This window comes from Oryzias melastigma, linkage group LG12 (assembly GCF_002922805.2).
Source record: "Oryzias melastigma strain HK-1 linkage group LG12, ASM292280v2, whole genome shotgun sequence".
In the NCBI taxonomy this organism is placed as follows: Eukaryota; Metazoa; Chordata; class Actinopteri; order Beloniformes; family Adrianichthyidae; genus Oryzias; species Oryzias melastigma.
This window is the reverse complement of record NC_050523.1, coordinates 9,821,637-9,840,933: the sequence shown is the minus strand read 5'-3', so window position 1 is coordinate 9,840,933 and position 19,297 is coordinate 9,821,637. Positions and strand designations below refer to the sequence as shown.

General features: G+C 36.4%; 3 protein-coding genes across 3 annotated transcripts in view; all 3 read left to right on the top strand.

The window, feature by feature from the left end:
* The window catches only part of lman1 (lectin, mannose-binding, 1), a gene marked incomplete in the record, with an annotated part of 15,963 nt that extends 7,806 nt beyond the window's left edge, over window positions 1-8,157 (top strand). Inside the window, 7 exon segments of the mRNA XM_024299897.2 lie at window positions 157-215; window positions 375-507; window positions 649-836; window positions 1,010-1,080; window positions 6,074-6,233; window positions 6,335-6,459; window positions 7,669-8,157. Coding sequence (XP_024155665.1) covers window positions 157-215; window positions 375-507; window positions 649-836; window positions 1,010-1,080; window positions 6,074-6,233; window positions 6,335-6,459; window positions 7,669-7,705 — 773 coding nt within the window.
* A 2,469-nt stretch (window positions 8,158-10,626) lies between these two features.
* cplx4a (complexin 4a) lies at window positions 10,627-15,953 on the top strand. Its single transcript, XM_024299605.2, has 3 exons — window positions 10,627-10,995; window positions 12,255-12,342; window positions 14,632-15,953. The coding sequence occupies exons 1-3, from the start codon at window positions 10,832-10,834 to the stop codon at window positions 14,857-14,859; spliced, it is 480 nt and encodes a 159-aa protein (XP_024155373.1). The 5' UTR covers window positions 10,627-10,831; the 3' UTR covers window positions 14,860-15,953.
* A 1,351-nt stretch (window positions 15,954-17,304) lies between these two features.
* rx3 (retinal homeobox gene 3) overlaps window positions 17,305-19,297 on the top strand; it is a 4,274-nt gene continuing 2,281 nt past the window's right edge. Inside the window, exons 1-2 of the mRNA XM_024299689.2 lie at window positions 17,305-18,208; window positions 18,354-18,550. Of these exons, the coding sequence (XP_024155457.1) occupies window positions 17,968-18,208; window positions 18,354-18,550 (438 nt within the window). The 5' untranslated portion in view covers window positions 17,305-17,967. The remainder of the gene's footprint in view (window positions 18,209-18,353; window positions 18,551-19,297) is intronic.

Genomic DNA, 19,297 nt, shown 5'->3' with positions numbered 1-19,297 from the left:
CGCCGTAATTTGACACACCTAAAAAAACTATTATTAAAAAAAAACTGTTATCCATTTATGTTTCAAGTTTGATCACCTTAAGGCATACTTTAGCTTTTTGTCATGAATGTTCCTGTCTGATACTTTTCTAATTGAGTATTCTGTTGCCTCCATCAGATGACCACGATGTTTTGTCCTTCTTGTTATTCAGACTCACAGAGCCAGGCCAGCAACCGGTAACTACATTTCTTTAGAGTTTCCAATTCCTCGTTTGTCACTTGCTCCTCTCGTTCTTTGTAGTTGTGCGTTTGTGTGAGTTCACATGCACGTGGTTGAGTTCACCCTGTTTTCCTGTCTGTGTGTTTGTGCACGCTCGCGCGACCTTTCCATTGAAGCCCTCGGTGGACGCTGAGATTCCTAAAGAAGAGAAGGACAAGTACCAGGAGGAATTTGAGAACTTCCAGCAAGAGCTGGACAAAAAGAAGGAGGAATTTCAGAAGGAGCACCCAGACGTCCAAGGAGAGCCAAGTTAGTTTGCTCCTTTAAGAAAAAAGATACTTTACTCATGTTTTATATTTGATCATCCATTATGCATAACTTGTTCATTCATTTTAGAAGTGTTTTATTTAGTCACATTTTCATTTATTTATTTGTTTTTGTCTTCTCCAGTTGAGGATTTGTATGAAAGTGTGAACGACCGGGAAATCCGTCAGGTGTTTGAAGGCCAGAATCGGATCCACCTGGAAATAAAGCAGCTCAACAGACAGCTGGCTATGATCCTGGATGAGCAGCGCAGATCCGTCTCTGCCATAACAGACGAGATTAATAAGAAGGCAACGACCGCCGGGTCAGGACAGGTGGGCGAGAAGAGCAGTCATGTTTTATTTTAAATAAATCTTTCCACAACAGATAGCTTTATATTGCTCATAATTTAGAAGAAAGGTTACTTATCAGTTGATCAAATCAAAAGATCGGATCCCTTTCTAAATTATGAATGGCTGATATTTTACTGCCATCGTTTATTTTTCAGCTGGAATCTCAGCAGCTCAGTTCTGTCATAGCAACGCAGCAGGAGGTTCTTAAAAGCCTGAATGACCTGAGGTAAGTACAAAAACCAGCTGTAATACACTTTATTTAAAAAAAAAGTTGTTTTTTGCTGCAAACATACTAAGATACTCTGGAAAAACAAGAGAAATCCTTTGGGATAAATCTCTTAAATCATATTTAATCTCTGGTTGTCATAGCTATAGCATTGCAGGTGTCTGCCAGACTGATAATCCAGCTTCCACGGCTACAGTCCTTCATCTAACGACTCTTTTCCACTCGCACAGCCCTTTTCACCCAGTAAAGATCTCCCTTCTTTTATTGTCTCTTTGACCTGTTGAATTTTTATCATAACTAAACTAGATCTGTTTTATTTCTGGTATCATTTTCAGTTTCACTTCCCAAAACTTTCTTCCCCAATGAATATTCAAGATTCCCATGAATCATTTTCTTTTGGATTTCCTCCACCCATAGAAAACTAATTTAGATTTAGTCACGTGTGGTTTAATTTAGGGTGCAGTAGAGTTTTATTTTGAAAGTACTAAAAGTCATAGGTACATCAGGGGAGGTGACGATGTTCAAATCCAGCCTTCCAGTTCTGCACAAATAGTCATGTCTCTACAGCTTTCTATTGGTGAACAACCTGATCCAAGTAAATCTATTTCTTTCTCTTTTAAAAAATGTTTTAGCTCTAAATTTGTTGTAATTTTAACTGGGAAAAGTGTAAACTGTATGAGCAAGGAATTCGCTGCTGGACAGTTGTGTGAAAATGTGTTCATAAACTCTCACCATGTGTGGGGGAACCCACTGTTATAAGTATAACCTCATCTCTACGAGGAAGTATTGGCTGTACATCTCGTATCCATGCATCAAAGACACAGAGGGTGTTGAGAGACGAGGGTTTATTAATTTTGAAGAGCTCTACAAAAGTATCAGTAAGCATGTCTGGGTTCATGAGATCATTCAGAGACTCTCCCAGTGCGGTGAGCTTCACCATCCACTGCAGGAGCTGCATCTGAATGACGGCCGCTTTCAGCGTTACTTCCCCCCCATCTGGGACCCAGTTTGACGACTTTCTGAACCACAATAGACTGAGGACAATAAATTAGAGGACATTTGTATTATTGTCTAAATGCAAATAATATAAATATCTTGAAGTTCAAGAGGGAATGATGAGTCTCCTCCATCTTGATTTTGGACTACACCCACTGATCACATCATCAATATTGTGTCCACCCTGATGGGAATTTTTCAAAGTTCTGCGCATCAAAATTTGGTGTTATCAAACCACCTGAAACATTGCCAGGCCACCATGTCGCTTTAACTAACTCTGATCGCATCTGTACTTTGACTTAATACTGAAGCCGGCCGCCCCGCCCGCACAAATCGCATTCAGTGTGAACGGAGCCAAAAACGAGACAAGCCTTTTTGAAAATGGGTAAATCTGTCAGACAAACGAGATTATCAGTTGTAGGAAGATTGTAAAACGGTTAAACATTTGGAGATTTGACAATCATTTGTCCATCTGTGGACCATGCTTCTAATTTAGCCCCAAACATAAAAAACATATATCCTTTTTAATTGAGCTTCAATGCGGAAGTCAAAGGATGGCACTTTGTTGTACCATCTTTGTATACAATTTCCTGACATTTTTTTTACCAAAATAAAAATATGATAAAGAAAATAATGGATTGATACATTTCATTTCAAAACGTGAATACTTTTTTCACATTTTTAGACAAATTGCTCATAATATTAAACTCCCTTCAAATATTTTAAACCGTTTCTAGTCGAGATTTTTAAAAAAAAGAAAAAAAACTCCTGATATTTATTGCAAAGATAATACAGCTTAAGAGATTTTGACGAGTTGCTCCTTCTGGAACAAAGTCTCAAATGACGGGTCGATTTTGCCTCTTACAGTAAGTAAGCCTGATTTAGTGTACACAAAGTAATTTTGTCAGTTTAAAGCGCATATATTGACACTGACATTTGCGCTTCTGTGTTACTTGTCTTGGGATTTAGTCAAAGCGCACACGCAACAGATTTAGAGAAGAAAAGGGAAAATCTTCATCACCACTATATCAGATTATGGATTTTCCTCAGCTTTAGATATAATTCAGTTATGCTGCATCTTTTTTTTTTTTTGGAAGTTTTTCAGCATCCTAAAGTTGTACATTTAGTGACATCACTTATTTGACTTAAACACCATACGTTTGTGTTCCTTTTAGCACAAAATTTGCATAAAAGAATTAATCAGAAGACACAAGATATTAAAAGATGTTATTTTATGTAACGTTAATCCCTCAGACTCGTGTATCATAAAGGAACCAAGCTGTTTGAATGCCCTAAATACAGCAGGAACATTGATTCATTCTCAAATGGTTTTATTGCACACATGATTTTCTTTATCACACTGTTGACCCACAACTCTTGCTGAACTCTCCAAGCGAAGGTGAAATTTCATGAGCCACATTAACTTGTGAAGATCATAGACGGGAATAAGCTGATTGACAGTAAATACATTGAGGAGTTGGCAAATAGACCTCACTAAAGTGCTAATGAAAGACTGATCTGTGCTCCTTCAGACTGTTTATCCTGACCAGAATCTATCATAAGACATCATCTCAGACTGTACACATACAAAGAGGGCTTTCTGCTGATAAATGGGTCACTTGTAGGAGATGAAGATTAGGGTTTAATAAATGCTCACTTTCTTTCTAAATGATTTTTTTCCCCCTCCGGTAAAACAAATTAGATTTTGTTTATATGTCATCCCTGTCTCAGACTTTGGCCATGTGGCAAAGCAAGAAAAGGCTGCATCTTAGCACCGTTTCTGTCCCTATCAGATTAGAGGTCTTTAAATACATCTGTCATATACAAGCAAAACATGGTTTCCATCCAATTGGTTTCTTGTCTCAATCCTCCCAAGGGCCTTCCTGCTTAGATTGCTAAAAATTCTTTTCATTTTTCAACTCACTTTTTCCTTCGCAATCGCCTTAGATGATTAAGATGATAGGGGGAACTTATTGGTTCGTCCCTGTAAGCAATCAACTTTAAGAAATTGCAATTTGTTGAGAAATGTGATCCAGGCTTAGACTCTCCATGGAGAAAGCCCTCCCAAGTGATTTTCTTTTTTTGTGCTTTGAATAAAGATGAAAGAGTTTGCAGATTTACAGATTTTCTTTGGGGTTTTGGTCATGCATTCTTGTAGCTGTGAGGATTTTCTGTAGTTTGTCTTTTAAAGTAAATGTAACTAATTAGTTTTCACTGACGATGCCACAAAAATGGAATCTTAAAGTAAAAGGAACCTTGTTTCAAGAAAAAATCTTATTTTCTGTCTTATCTAGAAAGTTTTCAATAGTAAAATAAACTTAGTTTAAGAAAATATGTCTTGGTGACTCGAGTTTTTTTTTCTGAAAATAAGAATTCTTGCTAAGATATTATAACCCCATTGGCATATTTTTTTTGAAAATTAGTTTAATTTAATTTATTTGGAAGTTTTACAAACCAAGTTTATCCATTGATTGGTTACAGACTTTTCATAAAAAGTAGAAGATAGATGAGATAGAAAAAATACAATTAATTTTGGCAAAAGTGTCTGGAATCATTTATCTAGTCTTCCTTTGTGACTCTTTAAAAGCAATTTGGTGCTGATAAAACAAAGAAATTCTAATGTAACGGAGAGTAAAAAATAAAAATGCTACAGGAATGTCCTTTAGAACTTCTGAGAATTTTAATATTACTGAAGTCTGGAGCAATATACCCATTTAACAACAGAAATTCTCCATCTCCCAAAATCTAGGATATCCATAATACATATTGCACTTCTTGGTCTGATATTATTTAATCACAGAAGTTGATATAACTATAACAGGTTTCTGCTTATCTCTTGGCGGCGCACCTTTTTACTTGCCCCAAACGCAGGCTCCTATTCCTTGACATCCCGGACGAGCCCCCATTTGTTGAGATATGATACCCCATCGTAGAATTGTCTCTACAAGTTTTTTTGTTTTTTTTTTGTCAAAGGAGAAGCACAATCCAAGAGGTTAAAAATGTACTTTTTTTGTAGATGGAGAAGAAATCCTGGTCTCCAGATCTTCTCCATCTACAAAAGAAAGACAAAGAAATTGGGGAAGACGTTCTAGGATGGGGATTCGCATCACAACAAGTCCCACATGAACAGGGGCTGTGGACTTCAAGATGATTGCTTATTATGGGAACCCAGAGGCAACAAATGTACAACGATTTTACTGAAAAAGATCATCTTCTGTTACGCATTTTGGATTTCGCTCAAATGTGCAAAAGCCTCTATGATTTTTTTTTTTTAATGTATTTATCATGTTATTTTAACATTTCCCCTCATTTTTTAAATGCAACAAATCTATTTAAATCTATTGTGGATCTTGTTTTTTTTCTTTTTTTTATTCATTAAATATGCTAAAAAAGAAAAACTTTGCTTGTCTGAGGTGTACTTGTACCCAAGACATGCATTTTCCTTTATAATTATTTTTAAAACCTAAAAAAATATGTTGACTTTGATTTATTTGAACAAAAGGAACCCTTTAATAAAATAATAGGAACCTGTAACCAATTTTAAAAACTGTTTTTTTAAATAATTGGACCTAAATTTTATATATAATGGAAAAATACTTTTTTTTTTTTTTGGTAAATACATTTTTTGACTTTAATTTAGGATCATGGCTTGCCCCTAAGAGGTTTTAGATGATCTGTGTAGTCCCTGCTCTGTTTCTTAACCTGCTGCACTTGTAATCTGTTGTAAGAACATGTTTTTATAAGGGATTAATTTAGTAATCATGACCTCCTTTTTCAGATGGTCATTTCTGTTTTTTGTTACTTAGAGAAAGTATAGCCTCTAGTGAACAGGGATTAAGAGATTAATTTTGGACAATTTCTTCAGATGGAAATGAACAATACCACACAGCATATTTACTTTGCACCAAGTTTCCCCACACTCTGCTGCTGTGTCTATCATTTAGGAGGCTTATTGAAGCCTCTTTTAGTAATTTTTCTGTTTCTTGCCTCCCTGCAGAACCTCCTTACTCAACTCCTTGAACCAGGTCGGTTCCGTCCAGCAGGGTAATGCAGGCGGACTGGGCACGTATGAGACGATTCAGCATTTCAATGACATTAAAGAGCACCTGCACGCTGTCAAAAGGGATGTGGAAAACTTAGCCCAGCGTAATGCTCAGGTGATCTCATTTTAAACAATTTGTAAAAGTGTTGTTGATATTAGTACTTGAAGATATTTAAAATTATTAACTGTCCCAATTTTTTGTCTTTTTTCCTCCAGAATCCCGCTGAAAAAGTGGTGAAGTGCCCTGAGGTGCCTCCCATGCCTTCCTGCTTATCCACTGTTCACTTTGCTGTATTTGTTGTCATCCAGTCGGTTCTGTTCTTCTGCTACGTCGTGTACAAGTAAGGCATTTTTTTTAATTAACATTTATTTAAAGGTTAACACAACAGAACAGTTGGAGGCTGACCAACCCAGATTTTTTTTTAAAAATGCCCAAAAAAAGCTGTGGGGACTACAGCGGGCGGGCTGAGCGGGGGAGGTGTGGTTTGCATCTTTGATTGATTACGAGGTTAGCTTGAGGTAACATAGTCACTCTTCGTCTTCAATATGGAGAATCTTACAGACCAAAGTGCCAGTATCACCACAGAACTTTCTGTAGAGGTTGGGGATTTTTATCCTCTACCTTCTCCCGAGGCGGCGCTCATGGTCCAGACCAAAGGGACCTGTGTCTGAGTCGTAAAATGACGCTAGCATCTTGGCTAATAAAGGCTAACGTATTAAAATAATCAATCCTGAGTGAAATGTGTATTGGAAATCCCAACACCAGGAAAGAGTTCGCTGGATTTAATGCCAATTGTACTCGGCCACTGTTTCCAACTTCAAAGTTGTGCTAGCCAGTAGATTTTTGACTAAAGCAATACACCTGTGAGCCATGCTAAAGCTAACACGATAACGACTGACTGTTGCAGGACCAAAGATGGGCGGGGCTTTTATTCTTGAGCTGCAGAGCTCAAGAAATGATGTGGGACTTACACCAGTTGACCAATCACAAAATTAAACTGTAATACCTTGGTTTAACTGGAAGGGGGCAGCACACAGTATAATTTCAGAAATTAAACAAATTTATTTTAAAGGGTGACCAAACCCTAAATCAACCTGTTTTGACAGTTGACCTCCATAAATGGGGCTTTAAAAGTGCTGTATGTTGGGCAAGTTTTTGACAAATACAAAAAAAATCATAATTCTTGAAATTATAGTCAAAAACCGTCTGTGTGCTGCCCCCTACAGATTAAATTGAGATATTATAGTTGAATTTTGTGATTGGTCAAAATATTTAAATCCCACGTTATTTCAGAAGTCTCACGTCATGATCTGCAGCTCCAGTAATGATAACAGTCCTGTTCCCAAGCCCCGCCCCTCTGATTGGATTTTCACATTTTGACTGTGGGTGGAGTCAGCCTCTAACTTCCCTGTTTGGTTACCCTTTAAATAGTTAATAATGTGGCATGGACCAACAGAACTTTTAAAATTGCATTTGAGAAAAAAAATATTTTGAGTTTGGTTACCCTTTAAGTGACTTCATTAAGACTTTTTTCCCTCTTTTTTTGTAGAAGTCAACAAGAAGCAGCTGCAAAGAAGTTCTTTTGATGGCGTTCATGACACCCAAAGTGCACATGAGGGAATGTCCATTTCATAATTTTTCTTTACAATTCATTTTCAGATTGTAAGTTATTGTACTTGAACTTCTTTTTTTTTTTTTTGAAGTAGTGTTTGTTTTAATTAAGATAATTTTTAATTTGATCAGTAAGAAATGTGTGAATGCTTGTGAGAGACTCGCCGTCCTGGATTTCCGATTCAATGTAACATAACCCGTACAGTATTTTTTGGTTGGTCACAACCTTAGTTTATGTTCAAAAGCTGAAATCTGCCACAGTCACAATCCATGAAACTGAAGCAACGAAAGAACATGTTTTGAAATGTGCAATTTTGTAACATACTGCAGAACTTTCAATGTGGGGCATCTGCTGAAGTTTTCCCAAATGTCTCAAGTCTGACACGCCGTCTGCCTGAACAATTTACATAAATAGTCGACAAACTCCTGTGTAGTCTCTTTATTAGTGTTTTTTTTTTTTGTACTGTCATCAGAACTTCAGATTGCAGGTATTCTTATTATTGTAAATATCCACGTTTTGTACATTTCCCACTTAATGAAGACTTGGTGAAGAGACGTTTTGTAAAAAGGGTAAAAATCAGAAAACTTGTTGTATTGAATAAGAGATGAACTCTGAAACTTCTGCACCATAGAAGACCTCTGGGACCACATTTACAAGCAGGTCAAAAGAAGATGGAAGTCTTAAGGCAGTTTTTAGATCTGCATACATGGATCACATCATTATTTTAGAAAATAAAAAACAGTAAAAAAATAATTTCTTAACAGAAATAATGAATGCTAAAACTGATAGTTTTATGAGCGAGAAGCCATCTAAAGTTGGAAAAGGCTTTAGAAGAAATGTCAAAACAATGGAAACCTCACAAATCTTTCTCAAGACTTCTTCTTTCACAGCTGTGTTCGATATAAGAAAGACTTGGTGTCATAATTATGGCTGAGCACAAACAATTATCCATTTCTCCTCGATGTTTAAACGGCTGGCACTTCCAGTACCAAATCTGAGTCCCTAATTGGTCAAAGTTCGACTTGGTTTAACTTCCAATACACGTTTTGAAGGTAGAGCTTGAAATAGTCATAGAAACTTGTGTAAATAAGAGAGTTTGAAACGTGCCATTATATAGACTTTACATTGGAAGTGCGGCTTAAATTCTCATTGCCAAGGCCGGTGTGAACGCAGCTTATGACTACGTACCCACCGAGCACTTGTCCTGCGTTCAAGAAAGCATGTGGGTTCTTGAACACTCTTTGAGCATATGCTGTTCATAATGGACTGTTGCCATGTAATAACTATGTACCTACACTGGGAAGAGGCTTGGTGCAAAATGTCAGCGCAGTGTAAATCTTATGAATCTTGCTCCAGGTGTTTTCATTCACACCCTATTCCGATAAAGACTTGAGCTGTGTCTGAATTCCACTCTTATCCTACTGAAAACACTATACAGTGCAGGACTATGTAGTGCTCTGAACTTTAAAAGCAATCCGGACACCATGATCAGTACTTTCTTTCATTTTTCTAAACGCCGGATATAACAGCCTCCTTAAAAACGAACATTTCACGACATCTTTTTATGACTCCACTGTGTTCTGATGATGAAAACGTGGATGGTTTATTAAAAAATTACATTTAAACATGTTTTTTGCAAAAATGATTTGTCTGCAATGCCTGGTGGTCTATATTCACTAATGTAGTGAGCATCAATGAACGGTAGTTTTTCACAAAGACTTCTGGGAAATATCTAGGGGAACTGGATTTTGTAATTACAGATTTTGACAGCACTACAAAATGACAAACGTACTATAGAGTGAGTAGGGAAGGAATTCGGGCATAGCCTCTGTGTCATGTAATTACTGCCTGCAAACTGCGAATTTTATCAATTTTTAAATGGCTCCTGTGAGTGAAAAGGGACATCACTCATACGTCACTACCAAATCTGAGTCCTTGATTGGTCAAATTTAAAGTGGCTTAGCTTTCAACGTGTCCAATGAGTAGGCGTTTTGTTCCTAGAGCTTGAAAACTGATCTAAAAACTGGTGTGGCGACTCTTGAACATGAAAGTTTGAGGGAAAAAAAAGCTGTTTGGGGTTTCAATTGAAATAAATGAGTCCTCAGTTGCACTCAATATTTCCCACTGAGAATCCACTGGAGTCATTTTGGATTGACAAAATGTTATTGATCTCTAGTAGGGCTCTGTGATACTATTTAGGTATCGATCTAATCCTGGTCAATATCGCCGATATCGATACCAATATCGATATTTTTCGTAAATGCGGTGGATGTAACAAGAACCTCAAATTTCAGTTGCTGATCCTGAAAAGTTTCAAACAAGAGTGGAAATATCGACATTTGCAGGCCGGTATCAATCCAATACCAACTTCAGATCAATACCATCAATATTTTGGATCAATCTGCCTAGCACTAATCTCCAGATCAATCTACATGCCAATGAAAACACAAAAACCAGTGAAAACAGAAATGATTGTTTTTGCAGATCCAATGGGGTGTCGGCGGTGATGAGATGAGCGCCGTCTCCTCTTTCACCTTTGAGTCTCCCCCCCTGAACAATGGTCCAGCATGATGGGCGGGTGGCATCATGGGGATAAACAGGACTGTAATCCTCCTCCTCTCTGCACATTGCCTCCTCCTCAGCTGCACGTGCGCCGGCTTGTTCTTGACTAATATGATTAGGCAGTGGGTGGAAGCAGCCCGGCCTGAGTGAGGGGAAAAAAGTGGAGACCCGTCCCCCAAAAGACCGGTTCGTCTGTTTTGGAAGTTTCTCCAACAAATATTGAAAGCATCATTATATCTTTGAAAGAATACATCCAAAAAGGACTTTGTGATTTAAAAATAGAGAGAAAACAGGCCATCTGCCTCTTAGTATAGTGAAGGATTAAACCCAGATTATGCCCTGAGGCAAACCGCGGGCGTGTGTGTGTGTGTTTGTGTCTGTTGCTTCTCATCAGTGTGTCCTTGACTCTGTAGTCAAGCCGCAGGTTAGCTAGAGAGCTACCACTGGATTTGACAGCTAGGAGTCCAAAGAGGAGAGCGCCATATCATTTCTATCCCCCCCAAAATCCACCCTCATCGCAGAGTAAACGCACCTCGAGATGGCTTTCTTGATCAAGAGCATGATTGGGAACCCCCTGTCAGGAATGGGTCTCGGTGGCGGAGGTGACAAAGAAGAGGAGTCCACCCCGTCAGATCCGGCCAAAGCTGCAGGGATGACGCGCGAAGAGTATGAAGAGTACCAAAAACAGTTGGTGGAGGAAAAGTAAGTGAAAACACGACCAGTGATGCATGTGGACCGTGGCTGCAGTGTGTTCAGTCTGACCTTGATGTGCTGTTTCATCACCTCCCTCATTGTTAAATTCACCCGCTTTCTACTTCAAAATGCTTTGATTTTTAAATCCAAACTTGAGAAAGTGAAAATATCTCAAAGTTTGATGAGTTTACAATAAAAAAAGTGGCATTTTGATGCTCATCTGATGCTAAAGGTCATGGTAGATGCAGTCTGAGGATACAACTTCACATAAAATGATGCACTAAATCTGAATATCATATTCAAAAATCTCCTAAAGTGGTCCAAAAACATCTCAAATAGTCAGTATTCTGAGGCTTTGATGAGAATATGGTGAGAAAATGTTCAAAATAAGATTATTTTTAGTAAGCTTTGCTTGTATTAAATTGCAATTTAATCTGTTGTCTCAATTATAAAAGAAAAAAACATTTTTTTAGTTGATTCATTTGTTACCATAAATAAAACACCTTCTTTTACACGTTTAACTGAACTAACAATTGTTCTTGGGAAAATAGATGTTTTTAATCCCAGTTTTTGATAGAAAAGCAGCTTCTACAGAAACAGACTCCAGCAGCTCCTGTTACATAACCAGATCAATGCAGCTCTTCAGCCATGTTGGAAAATGTAGCTTCTTTTCAAAAAGATCATATAAAAGAAAAATATGTTTTACTCATTTATTTCTACAAATGGGATCTCAAACGGCAAACCACAAGAAAATTATTGTAGTCTGAAGAAAAAAAGGAATAAAATCCAGAAAATGAATCAGATTATGTACTGTCTGATGATAAAAGTCTATAAAACTCCACCGTGTTTTTGTTGGTGGTGTTTCACTGGAGACCAAGTTGTGGTGTCTTGGCTTGATTTTTAATCTGCTTTACTCAGTCTGGACTAATAATCCTATCTTTATTTGGCTGAGGGGAAAGTACTTAAGGAAAGTGTTGAAAGTACAATCATGTCACACACTAACAAAAGGGATTCAGGACATTAAATCAATATTTTGATGTTGTTGGTTCTGCAGGTATCAAATGAATATATTTATTTACATTTATTCCTTATATATATATATATATATATATATAGGCCAAGTTACGCCAACTGTTGCTAAAAGAAAGTGAGTAACCATGAAAAGGTTGAACAAATATGTTTAAAATAAAACTGTATTGATCTGAAATGAATGAATATTCCTGATTTAGAATTAAAACTGCTATTTATGATTTTGTTTTCCTGGACAGGATGGAGAGAGACGCAGATTTCTTGCACAAGAAGGCCGAAAGAGCAACGCTCAGGGTGTGTCTGCGAGATAAATACAGACTGCCAAAGGTAAACTCCAGAGAACTTCACTTTTTCTTTATTTTTTTTCCATTTTTATCAAACCGGTCATATTTTCATTTGCAGTCAACAGTTAACCAACTTAAATTCACTTCAATTTCGACTCATTTGCATTGACAAAGAATAGCCAAACATTTAAAACACGTGTCTTCCTTTGTTAAAATACGGCTTTGGTCGTTTAAAAAGATAAATTTGGGCTTTTTTCATGAAAATACAGAAAGTTAGTTATAGTGCGGAACATTATACTCATTTTTAGTGTTATTTAGTGACATATGTTGATCAAAAATTCCCAGTAATCTCAAGCAGCTTTGAAAAATAAATTAACTACGGAAACCCTAAGGGGACAATAAAGTCAAACAATTATTTCTGGTTTCTGCTGGTGCTATGTTTTTTTGGGGGGCTCCTTAGCAAAAAGTAGCACACTTTTATTAAGTATACTTGACAGTAACAAGTATACCACAGACCATGGACATGTTTTGTAGGAAGTGTATAAACGGAAAGAAAGAAATGGAACATTTTAATTTTGCGATAAACATATAATATTTGAATTTTATTTTATTTATTTTTGTTTATTTTAATTGATTTACTGTACCTTTGAAATGGAAAAGTTACAATATATTAAAGTGTTAGATGGACTACTCTTTGCTAAAGGGAGTGTGACTGTGAAATGTCACTTAATTATTTCAAAAAAATATATAATAAACCCCAAAAAACAATTTAAAGAAGCTTTTTGTGTTGTTAAGTTGCTAAATAAAATAATTGTTTGATTATTTTTTTAATAGTTTTTTTTCTTTTTGATTTTTATTAATTTTAAGTCTTATTTTGAAAATTTTTAAATCATTTTAAATGATAAAAAAAAAATCTGGTTGGTGTTACTTGTAAAAAAGTAACAGCAAAAGAGTCTTGAGCAAAATCCACCTTCATGTTTGAATAGTTCATATTGTCAAGTGGTCACTTATATCTACTTTTAGCTAAATATATGCAAGTGTTTTATCATATTTCATGCCTTTTATGCTGCCTTTAATTATACGAACAAAAAAAAAAAAATCAATCATAGAGACGAATGATAAAATCATGGAGCATCAAAAGCAGAATTTAGGAGTTTGGTGCATAGCAGCAGCACTTGGCAGCTGCACCTCTCCGAACAGCAGGTGACATGCTGAAGATTATCCAGAGTGACATTCACTCGGGCTTCAGGAGACGTCAGCCTGGACGTCCCACATTACACCTTGAAGCTTAGAAAGCCAAATGCCACCGAGCAGGTGTTCCAAGATCACGGAAGGAAACCAGGCAGAGGCGACCGGCTTTTGGTAGATTGAAACTAAACAATCTTTGGATCTTATAGGACTTTTGACTGAACATTTATTACAATGGAAGAAGCAAAAAAGGTATGACTTTTTTTAAGCCCAAAAATCTAAAATACACTAATATATTTATGTTTTTTGTTGATTATTTGTCTTTATTTCTCATAAAATGTGTTTAAATCTTAAGTTTTCTTTGATTTAGTCTGTCACTTTTCACAATAATCGAAAAGGGAACAAATAAAATCTACACATTGTATTTAATTCTGATTTATGGGGTTAATTTTCGCAAATGTTTAGTTTGGGAAACACAACCGTACATTTTAAAAAGTTATATTTTTCCTAGAGAACCAGAGTGGAACTAGGATCTCGTGCAACCCCATGGAAGATAAATTTAGACAATTGTTGCTGTTCCTACTGCAAAGGCTAAACCGTGTCCAAGATAATCCCACAGATTGAAGTTTAAAGTAGTTACAGCATAGAACATAATGCACTGCTAATAGAGACACTAAGTGGTTGGATATTGTGAGCAAATTTTTTAATAGTAGTCTTTAAAAACGGCATAAATCTTATTTTGTATCATTTTCTGGTTCTAATCCTGGATTGAATCTGACCTGTATTCCTTAAAATAAAGTTAATCTGAAGAGTTTCTTAATTTCTCTGATTTGTTCTCTGTTTATTATCATTCTTTTGATTTGTCATATTAGAAATAATGAAACAAAAGCAGGCAGGCTCCAAGCTAATCCTGTCAATTACCTTTTGCTAAATCCAAACACACAAGTGATGCAACACAATGAAAGCTTACTGGAGTGTCTTAATCTATTGTTTGCAGGATAAAAAAAATATTTTTCAGACTTGTTTTTACACACAGGTCAACAAAAGATAAGCACTTATGATCTTATAAACTTCAGATGGATATTAAATCATTTTAAAGTCTGGGTTTACTAGTATTTGTTCGCCCCACTGTGTTTTGTTGTAGAGCGAGCAGGACGAGAACATGATCGAGATGGCGGGGGACGACGTGGACGTCCCAGAGGAGCTCTTGAAGATGGTGGACGAGGACGCCACGGAGGAGGAGGGCAAGGACTCCTTCATGGGCCAGATGCAAAACTTGCAGAACATGGACATGGACCAGCTGAAGGAGAAGGCCTCGGCCACCGTCACCGAGCTGAAGAGCAAAGCAGAGGAGAAGTGCTCCGTCATGTGAAAATATCCATAAAAATACATTTATAATATGTCATAATTCCACCAGTTTCTGGAAATATGTACAGACGAACGGCGTAAAAAATGTCTGTAAAGAGCTTACTTAGTAACAACTTTTCTTTTAAGCACTTTGTCCTTATATGGAATAAAAAAATTGTCAAATAATAAAAAAGAAATGTAGTTATTTACATTCTAAATGTTAAAGTTTAACCCCATTTTGTGTGAGAAAACATTCACTCTTTTCTTTTATCAGACTTTTATCACTAAAGTTTGTATTTTATTCAAATTATTTTAAAAATTTGACCAAGAAATCCTGATTAAAAAGTCAATCCTATCTAAGTATTTTTAATGTACCTTTTGTTTTATCTGTTAATCTAGATGTTTGTTTCTTTTTTTATCTGTATGTGGTGTTTGGATCATGATATTTAGTTTCTCTGATGTGATGTTGACAAAAGCTGGTGATCATTTCAAGATCTTCACTGCATCTTTAGAACCTTTGCTGAGATGTTTGCAATTTTGCACAAATTCTATAGTTCAATGCAGAACACAATGACTCAAATGTACAGAACCATTTGTGAAATGCTTGAAGGAACAAAACACTGATTTAAAAAAACAGCTCTACTGTTTAAATAAAGATGTATATTTACTAAAAGGAGTGTTTGTGCAGCTTGATAAAGTTTATAAAGTCTGCAAATATTTCACATTAGGCAGGAGGTATAACAGATTGAACATTACTACATAACTATCAGACATTTGATATGTGACCATCATCTAACTGCATGTCCCACATTTGTGCCCAAAAGTTAATCAATTTAAACAAAAATAATCAATTTAAGCATAAAAATAAAATAAAAAAAAATGTAAAAACAAAACTATATTTAATTCAGACAAATGTCAAGCTCAACTGAGTTTAGATCTGGAGAAAAGAGGAGGGTTTTAAGTGAAGATTTAAGTGAAAACACTAAAGACTTATGAAAGTTCTGATGTGGAAATAAAGATAAATATCAAAGTTTGGAGCAGATACTGATAGAAACAAGCATGTCTACTAGTTTAACCAAGTCTTTATCTTAGTGCCCCCATAGCATCTGCCAGTATATAAAAATGAATTAATTCAATAGAATTAAACAGAAAATCTCATGTTTTAAAATGTTAAATAAAGAAAATAATCACAATTTCTTAATCTAAATTTCAAATTAGAGAGACGTTCATTTTATATCTGGATCCAGTCGCAGAAAAAAGAAAACTTTTTTAAAATAAAGATTCACAAAAGTCAACTGACTGATTTATAATCAATAATGACACAAGCGAGCACAAAAACAGCCCAAAAAACAACTCTCTCTCTGAATTTTTAGTACAAAATAAACAACTTGTTTAAAATTTGTTATTTCACAACAAGCTTTGGATCATGTTTGTCCCAGTTTCTCTGATGCTCTTCTTCATTACAAGCTAATAAATAAATAAATAAATAAAAGCTTCTTGTGGCAGTTAAGACAAATAAACATTTTGTGAAAATGACCATAAAACAGGATTTTCATGGTTTTCAACTTTTAAGTCCAATTTGTTGGACTGTAAAATATAGAGTTATTCAAAGTCAAGCTTATATTTTAATCCATTTTATTTATTTATAGCTGATTTATTGCAAACAGTAAAAAGTGTTTAGGTATTTAGCACTTTATTATCTTCTTAGAAGCTCCAGCTATTGCCAAACTATAACTGATCAGGAGCAAAGATGGATGTTTTTAACATGTTCTTGCAGCATTTTTCTGAAGATGGAGAGCGTATAAAGAAAATTAAGTTAAATTCTTCTGATACTTCGGAGTATTTCTTTACTCAAGTTGTTGTGAATCAGGAGCAGATGAAAAAAATGCAGGCCACAAGCTCCGTGCTCCACCTCATTCTGATGCACCCACCTGTTGACAAATAGGTCCGTGAACGTCTTTGAGGGATGGGAAGTGGGGGCGGGGTTGGTCCTACAAGTCAGAGATGAATTTCTAGTGAACTACGGCCGCTCTGGAGAAACTATGTCCTAGAAAATGACATTTTTTTGCTATTTATGTTACAATAGCTTAATTAAAAGGCCAATTTATATTAAAACAAAAGCAAATAACTGTCCTGCTTTACTGTTTCTTTCATTCAAACTCATCAATATTCCTATTCTGTTGTACTTCAGAGTTTAATATCAAGAATAAAACATGAAAAAGTGACGGATGTTTGATAAAACTCTTTATTTTTCAGCAGCTCTCTCTCTCTTTTTCTCCGTGTTACCCCCCTCCTCCCTTTGCCTCCCCCATTAGGCAAACAAAGGTCATCTTCTTTAATTAGGAAAAGCTAAATAGTTTAAGGGGTTTTAACTCTTTTGAGTAAAATAATGTAATCCCCTTAAGCAGGATTACCACACGGCTGTCAATCTTTGTTTTCTGTTAAGTGCCTTTTGCCTTAAACTGTTATTGTTTGTGCTTTGTCAACCCATTTGACACAACAAGTGTTGTTTTTGGAATAAAAAGTGAAAGGATAACGTTGAAAATGATTGGTCAGAATGTGTCAATACATTGATTATATTTAAGTGATTATGGGATCAAATGTGTTCATTTTTGGCAGCAAATATCTTGACGGTTTGATTGAATATTAAGCTTTCATCTTGCAATCCTTGTCCTCTTCAGAAATCTTGTAATTATGATTTGTTGCACCTTAATCTGTGGACCTAATCGCCCTCTTTTTTTCCACAGACTGACATGCGTGACATCTGGAGGAATGGGAAAGATGGTTTTAAGATTTATGTAAGTCGCTTTAGAGCCGGCGTGGTGCTCTTGGGGAGGAGCTGTGGGCATGCGCGCACGGTTACCCCTTAAAGCCCGGCAGGAGCAAATCCAACAGGACGTCCCTTCTCTGACGTGAAGCAGGGGGGTTGCCACATGCCCCGGGGGGGTCTTTAAAACCCGACTTGAAGATGCTCTGCCTCTGATGCGCATCTTTTGCGCAACTTTCTTCCAGCATCCCTGGATTTGGAAACAGAAAAGTTTGATAAACTTGATTTTCTACCATTTTTTAAAAAAGTTCTTTTGACTTGAAGTTGTTGAATCAACTGGACTTCAATTCAAGCTCTTGGAGACAAATGTGGCTCCTTGGATCAGCTTCACAGATCCTGATGGCGGATGAGCGCTCGTCTCCCCCCGCGCGTCCCGTCCAGAGCCCGGGGAGCAACTCGGCCACCGTCCACAGCATAGAGGCCATTCTGGGCTTTAAAGAGGACACGATCTTCCACAAGTCCTCCTACAACCTGACGGGAAAAGACGCAGAGCGCAGCGGGGCTGTGACCCAAATGAAGAAAGCGCATTACGCAGACAGCTGTGACGGTGAGTCAGGAAAACTTTCACTACATAGTTTACTAAAGGATGCCAAATTAGCCCAACAAACAACACAACAACAAGTTTAGATAAATATAACTCACTTTGATGTTGTTTTTCTCCTGTTTCTGTGCGCGCTCTGCTCTCCAAACAGCGCCGGACTCCCCGGACAGAGACGGGAAACTGTCCGACGATGAAACCCAGAAGAAGAAACACCGCCGGAACCGAACCACCTTCACCACCTACCAGCTCCACGAGCTGGAGCGGGCCTTTGAGAAGTCCCACTACCCGGACGTGTACAGCAGAGAGGAGCTGGCGCTGAAGGTCAACCTGCCGGAGGTCCGCGTGCAGGTGAGGACTCACCTGTTCCAGCCGGAATGACCTCTGACCTTTTTCTTACGTTTATTCTTTTTGTTTATTCAAATTTAACCACAAATGATTGTACATTTGATCATATTTGTGTATAAAACGAATTGAAAAATTGTGAAAAGGTTCTTCAACATTTAAAAGTGTGCAAAGAAAAAACAAAAGTTTCTGGAATTTTTATGTTTTTATCTCTATTCCTGTAAAAGATTCCTTAGTTTGGGTAAGCTACGATACTTCAACCCTTTTTGGTTGGGTTGTTGTTAAAAAGTAGTCAAAATGTGAAGTTTTGAGATCCAAATACACTTATATTTCAACTTTAAAATACTGAAAATGTAGATATTTGAGATATTACTAAGGCAGATCAAATCGTTTTTCAAGCCAAAAAAATGCTATATTTACATTTGTTATTCAAATTTTTAAGAAAGACATTTACATTTTTTGATTTTGTTTTTACAGCAAAATCCTGAATTAAAAAAGAAAAGAAGCTCATGATTGATTTTACTCTTAGATTTTAATTTTAAAACATATCTTATTTATTGAGGACTACAACTGCTCTTTGGTGTGCCACTAAAATTGCTCTCTAACAAAATGTATTGTCCTTTGAAATTATTTTTTAAAAACTAAAAATATTGTTATTGTTCTTACTGATCAGCTCCTGGTAGAGATTTGAAAATAGTTTTTAAAATAAGAAAACAAACTTAAAGGTCTTGTTTTTTTATTTTTAATTTGAAA